This window comes from Trifolium pratense, linkage group LG1 (assembly GCF_020283565.1).
Source record: "Trifolium pratense cultivar HEN17-A07 linkage group LG1, ARS_RC_1.1, whole genome shotgun sequence".
NCBI classification, from domain to species: Eukaryota; Viridiplantae; Streptophyta; class Magnoliopsida; order Fabales; family Fabaceae; genus Trifolium; species Trifolium pratense.
In genome coordinates this window covers 12,483,158-12,490,415 of record NC_060059.1, presented here as the reverse complement: position 1 = coordinate 12,490,415, position 7,258 = coordinate 12,483,158, and the positions used below count along the sequence as shown (strand labels likewise).

Genomic DNA, 7,258 nt, shown 5'->3' with positions numbered 1-7,258 from the left:
TAATAAGAAACAAGAAAAAATAAAAATAAAAGAAAGAAACGCATTTCGTAAAGGTACCGTACGAAACATATTTAGTCTCTAAAGTTTATTTTAGGTTTCAATTTGGTCCCTTATTTTTTAAAAGTTTCAAGTTGGTTCCTTATGATATTGATCTCAACATAAGTTGGTCGTTTTCGTTAAATTTTGAGTTAATTTTTTCTAACTTTTTGTTAAATTTTAAGTTAATTTTTCTAAAACATTCACATAGTACTCTCCTAAGTGGTCTACGTACGCAAATTCATTAGAAAAGTCGACGATTTAAACTAAAATTTGAGAAAAATGACCAACTTGAAACTTTTAAAAAATAAGGGACCAAATTGAAACCTAAAATAAACATAACAGATCAAATATGCAATTAATTCTAATTTTTAACAACCTAAAACCTTTTCAATCTATAATCTTTGTTTGATGACTTGATGGTGTTTTGAATTTTAAAATTTGTTAAGCTGTTTTGATTGTATAAATAAGTAGTTTAATATAATTATATACGTCGATGTGGATTCAGTTTTCATTGTAGTCTCTTGTTTAGTTGAGCCTTAATTATATTGGAAACATGGCTATACTCTTGCATGTTATTTCTTGTTTAAAAATTTCTACCAAAATTAAATATTGAAAAACAGAGTTTAAATATTTCTATATTCGAAATTTGGGTTGATAAAATTCCCTCCAAAAATTTGTCCAGACTCCTAACAATCATGGAGTCGCCACTGGAATTAATCAGGGAATGACACGGAAATAAAAGATTATATTTAGCGAATTAGTTAGGACTGCAAGATAATACAATAAATTAATTAGGCAAGTTGTCCACTAGTCCATATATCTTGTCTAAACAAATAAACCTAAACTTTCCTCATGACAATAGCCGTAGGTCTCTATCTTTCTATATTTAACTATATCATGTTAATTATAAGCATCATCGTCTGTTAATCTTTCATCTAATTTTAGAGGTGCTTAATAAATCACCTTTAAATCATTTTCGAAATATATCCATATAGATAACCTTCATTTTTTCAATTTTATTTTTTTATTATGGTGGGAGCATAAGCCCAAAAAGAATAGATGACCTTCATTTTAATAGTCAACCCTCCCTCATACCTTAAACCACTAATACTTAGAAGGTAAATTCTAATATGGATCACTTCATTAAGTGGTCCATAGTGGATCAGTCATGAATAACATTATAACGAATACGAATTTTACAAAATCCACCGTTGGATTGAATGTTTATATCATATAGATCATCCATAAAAAAATTTAGAAAAATTGAAAATCATTTGATATGTTATTGAGATACATCAAGATTAACGGTTTATTAAATAACGTAAATCTTGATGGGTCTCAATAACATATCAAATAATTTTCAAAAAATTTTAAAAAATTTATGGATGATCCATATGATATAAACTTTCAATCCAACAGTTAATTTCGTAAAATTCATATTCGATAAATTACTTGTCCACGGTGGACCAGTTAATGACTTTCATTCCAATCCAATTAATCTCATCACGTTTTACATTTCCATCTTTTTCTAAATTCGTAAGACAATTTAACCACTGCATGTTGAATTTAGAAAATATTTTCAAGTAACATGAAGTTGATGACTTTTTTTACGGTATGAAGTAATGTTTCACCTAATCTAAATTTTCCATACAAAATCCAGAGAAATTTCTGTTGTAATTTAAAAAAAAAAAAAAAATCATATATCTATTCCTGATGAAAGATTGGCACATTAAAATTTTCATATTTGACTTGAAAACAATCCGTGTGCAAATTAGTTAGCAAATAACGGTTTCAACATGCAATTCATAGACCTTTTCATCTTCGATAATCATCCTTTAAATGACTTGAAGAAGTTGTTATCAAATAATTTAACCGAGACTTCCTTCCACCAAATTGATTCATTATATATATAGGTTTTTTTTTACCATAATAGTACGAAGTTTTCACCGCCGTTAGCGATAATTAATCTCCGTTGAGAAACCTGTGGGACACACAAGGTGAGTTTTCTCCTTCCAACCGAATTTTTTCCATATGCACGAGCCAAAAATTGAACCCATGACCATATATTTAAGAAAACCAAAACCCTTGTCACTTGAACCAATTCATTGTTGGTCATTTATATACATAGTTCTGGTTAAAAAAAAAGTATTCTTGCGGTTATATGAATGATATTTTGTGGCAAAATATATAGTGAGTGATCCGAAGTTAACCAAATTCTTATTTTATACTCTTTCGGTCCTTTCTTATAAGAAACAATCAACTACCAGTTTATTAAGAAATGTAATTAATATTATATGAAAAAGAGAAATTATGAGTTGGTATATAAAATTATCTTTAATTTATGATTAGGAAAAAATAAATTGAAGAATTGAAAGAAGATAGGATAATAAATATTTAAGGGTATATAATAAAAAAAATAGTATTAAATGTTTCATTGGTAATATAAAGTGACTTGATTTAGGGTCCGTTTGATCTGCAAAATATAAATACTGGACAGAACAGTACAGGACAGTACAAGACAGAGCAGCACAGGACAAACGTTTAAGGTATTGAACAAACTTTGTGTTGTACGATGTTTGGTGGATAAAATGTTATTTTGGTATTTTAGACAACTTGTGCTGAGGACAAAAAGTTGTCCCGTGGTTCTGTGGAGGACAAGAATTTCAAGTTTTGTCCTGTCCCTTGACCCCCAGTTTGTCCAGTACCTGGAACAGTTTTAAAATCAAACACAGTACAGCAGAAGTTGTCCTGTCCAGTCCCTTATTTTTTAGCAGATCAAACGCACCCTTAGTGTAAAAAAAAATTCTCGAAGTGACATATAATTTGATACAGAGGGAGTACTATAAATGTCAAAATTGCTATATCAAATATTATGATTGGAGTTCGAATTCCGATACTCTGAGTTTTTTTTTTACAACTTATAAACTATCCTTTATTTTTCACCAAACCAAAATTTTATTTTTAAAATTTTTCTTCTACAATAATATTATTTTTTTTACTAATTTTGCAATAATAATTTGAAAAAAAATAAAAAAGCAAATAAGAAATGAAATAAATGTGAGTAACGTGAGGACGCGTGGTTCCCCGTGACTCCAAACTGCTGTTATATACTCTTTTTCTCTCTTCTCTTCCCTTCGTCATTTCGTACCATCCACCCTCATCTTCATCTTCTTCTTCTTCTTCTCCTTTTCTCCAATTCTTCAATTAACAAACCAATTCCTCTATTCAACCTTCAACCACCTCAACCCTACCACTACCAAATTCATTTATGGATTCAACTCATTCAAACACCTTTCAAGAATCCAATCACAAAAAACGCCGCAAAATCGGAGACCTAACAACCGATCAAAATTCCCTAAATCTCATGCCATGGAGATCCGAATCAGACCAAAACACCTACTCAAAAAAACTCATCGAAGCACTCCGCCGAATAAATTCACCTGAAACAACAACAACAACCAAACCTAGAGTCGCCGGTCAAGTCCGCGAAACCGCCGATCGAGTTCTCGCTTCAACTGCCAAAGGAAGAACACGCTGGAGCCGCGCGATTCTCGGAAAGTGGAAGAAGCTTCGTAGACATCACAGGAAAGTGAAGAAAGCGAAAGCTGGTAGTGGATTGAATAGAGCAGGGATTGAAAAAGAGAGGTTGAGACGGTTACCGGCTGTGCAGAAGAAAACGCGCGTTTTAGGACGGTTAGTTCCTGGTTGCCGGAAAGTTCCTTTACCGAATCTTCTAGAAGAAGCTACTGATTATATTTCTGCTTTGGAGATGCAAGTGCGTGCTATGACAGCTCTCGCTGACCTTCTCGCCGGTGGTACGTCGGCGGGAATCGCCGGTCAGGTGTTGAGTTGACCCGCGCGCTTTGGTTACAGCCTAGGCTATATTGCGCCAGGTGTTACTTCATTTTTTTTTCTTTCTTATATTGTTTTCTTTTCTTTCTTTTTTTATTTGTTTTTTCACTTTTATTCATGTATTTTATTATCGTGTACATTGTACATGCCATTTGATTATTCCTCCTTTTAAGTTCCACTATCTAACCCTTTTCTTCTACTTGATTTTTTATTTTATTTTATTATTATTATTATATTTAATTTAATGTGAATATGCTACCTATTTTGATTATTTTCTTAACCACTATTTGGAAATTAACTTATGAAAAGAAAAATTGTGATCAATTTTTTTAACTTGCGTCGCAACATATGAAATACCATGTAGTGTTTTTCGTAGTATCTACTTTTTAGCATACTGTCTAAACTTCTCAACACTAAATCAAATCTAACGGTTTACAGTGTAGTATTTTATCACATGACATGTATTTACTAGACAAAACTTTTTTTTTTTTCTATTGACTTAAAAAAGAATTTCTTTTTTTTTTTACCCTAAATATCTTAAACTTTTGATCCAGACTATAAATAAATAATAAAGTCTTATTAATAATCATCAGTTATGAAATAAATCAGATATTCTCCATTAACTCAACTTTAATTGAAGTTACATTAACTCAACTTTAAGTGAAGTTACAATTTCTCTGTATATTTGTATAAATTTTTTGAACAATAATTGTATTGGACAAAAGTTGCAAATGGAATTTTTTTTTTTATCAATAATTGAAATGATTTTATTGACCATTTTGTGTAATCTTGTACGAAATTAATAGAAATTGCATATAAGTACCAATCAAGGTTGGATCAAGCACAAAGAGTTAGTTTTTTTTACAATGCAACAAACTAATGTTTGAATCTTGAATACTAAGGTATTTTAAATATGATTACCTCTAATGAAAATAATTTATCAGAAACTAGACACAAAATGCATTTAAGTTTGAAAAGTGGAAGCATATATGAATATAGAGTAGGAGTATTTCCATCAATATAAATTTTATTATAAGAACAAATTAAACACTCAAGATAAATTAAAGTTGAATACTAACTCATAAATATCCATTTAGTAAAAAAAAAAATCATAAATATCCATATTTTGCGTCCGACACGTTTCCTATGAAAAATCAAGGGAAAAAAAGAGAAAGAAAAAAGTTGTGGTACATCCTTCAAAAAAGAAAGGAAGGGTTGGTATATTTTATTCAAAAAAAGAATCGTGTTATATCATGTTCTAGCACTTATGCATATAGGCCCAACCTTGTATTGGGCTTTAAGAATAATAGATTTGTCAAGCTTTATGTCATTTGAGGATTAGATAATTGTATAGTAATTTTATCAAACTCGAATTTTTAAAAATAAGATAATATAAATTAAAGTTGTAAAAAATATTTAATGTTTATTGATAATTTTAAAAATGAAATATTGCATTTTTATATTTAAAAATTATATATAAGTTACCCAAAAGCTTTTAGATAAGATGATGCAGATCTCTTCGATTTTAGCCAATGTTTTGCGTTTGATTCATGACTTGAGCATCCAACAGCTCTAAAACTCTTAGAGATGATTTGCCGCTCATTTGAGTCCTATAATACAAGACTCGAGGAAAAAAAACTATATATAAGTTACCTAAAATAATTCATATATAGTATCTGAAACTAACTACATAATTTTTTTGTCAAAAAAAATGTATTTTCCAAATGTGTTATAAGGTAAAATTTGCTTTCCATTAATTTTCTTTAATTAATGGGACATAGTTTGACCATATTGTCTATGCAAAGTTGGACTTGTGGTCATACATACTTGAGAGTTGAGAGAAACCGTCAATTTTTTTTTGCATAATACCTTCTTTACCAATAAACAGCCTCACTAGCATATACTCGTACCATACATATTATGATTATCCCACTGTCATTTGCCTCTCCATTTTTGGTTAAAAATATTGTTGTCGTTAAACCACCTATGCTTAAACTAGAAAACGTGAAGATCAAAATAATAAACATTACTTGTTACTTAAATTACTGAAATATTTCAAGTATAATTCGTTTGTTGGCATCCACTTGCAAAACCATTTATGCCACAACATGAAGATTTCTTCCCAATAAGCAATGTGAGGAGATAAAATTCAAAATGTACAGAACTACACAGATAGAAGAAAAATATTACTCTTAACTAGTTCAATATATACATGCTTGGATCCAAAAATTCATGCTTATTAGTATTATTGGAGTCGTATTTGAGTTCATGTTGCTAATGTTCTCGGATTATTGAATTTATATATATACATGTTTTATATAAATGTCAACTAATAAAAAGTGTAAATAAAAGAGTGTGTTGTTAGTATAATAATTTGTTAAAAAAGAGGTCGGCGTTAAAAAAAGATGTCAGAGTTTTGTTTAAGAATACAAAATTTTAAACTTAATCATATTTTATAACTTTTAAGCTAATTTTAAATATAAAAAAAAAAACTTGTTTTATAGTATTTTTTTTCTTATAAGCTTATGACTTAATTATCATTTATCCTTTCAATAGTACTCATGTCATGTCATTTTAGTTGATAAAAATAGAATATTAAGAATAAAAAATTATAATAATATTATATATTCATAAATTAATTCAACCGTTAATTTGATTGTCATAAACTTACACAAACCAACATGGCAAAAGTTTGAAATAGCTAGCCTAGCTAGCTATAGCTAACTACGGTTGATACATGTGCTTGTAAGGACCTACAAATCAAAAAAATAAATACTCTTAAGATTGTTGGATAAATATGACATAGAATTATTTTACTATTATTATTATAAAGTATGTTACTAATTTTATTTTGAGATTTGTTTATAGGGCTGCTAATGAAAAATGATTGGTGCAATCAGTAGTGGAGAAATTTTATTATGTTCTGTTTTGCCTTTATATTCGATTGGTGATACAATAATAAATTTTGGTCTTGATAGATACCTGTAATAAGAATATTGTGGGAATTAGGAGTTCCAGTATATGCTTGTCTACATGGTGCTTAAAAGTATATCTGGAGTTTGGTTAACCTGATGCTACGGGAAAATGGTGAATAAGTTTCTGAAAGTTGTATCTTCATATATATATTTTATCCAGGTTCTATCTATTCTACCTTATTTAATTCTCTTTATTTAAGGATGATTTATTTGTGTTAGTTACAAACCATGTCCATATGTTTGAGTGCCTTATTTGTACATATGCTATGAATCGGTGGATATGAGTACTTAATTTTTTGTGGAAATGATATGTTCAAATTGTGAACTTGTTTTGAATATGCTTAGTGATATAGTAATTTTATGAATTTCAAGCTGTTACTCGTTTTGCTTTG

At 29.3% G+C, this 7,258-nt stretch overlaps 1 protein-coding gene across 1 annotated transcript; it reads left to right on the top strand.

Annotated features, from left to right (window-relative positions):
- Positions 1–3,130: 3,130 nt before the first annotated feature.
- Positions 3,131–4,090, top strand: LOC123888988 (transcription factor bHLH149). Its single transcript, XM_045938185.1, has one exon. The coding sequence runs from the start codon at positions 3,308–3,310 to the stop codon at positions 3,890–3,892; it is 585 nt and encodes a 194-aa protein (XP_045794141.1). The 5' UTR covers positions 3,131–3,307; the 3' UTR covers positions 3,893–4,090.
- Positions 4,091–7,258: the final 3,168 nt, after the last annotated feature.

What these genes read in the sequence shown, in the direction of transcription:
- LOC123888988 (XM_045938185.1), top strand. Translation starts at nt 3,308, where the DNA reads ATGGATTCAACTCATTCAAACACCTTTCAAGAATCCAATCACAAAAAA.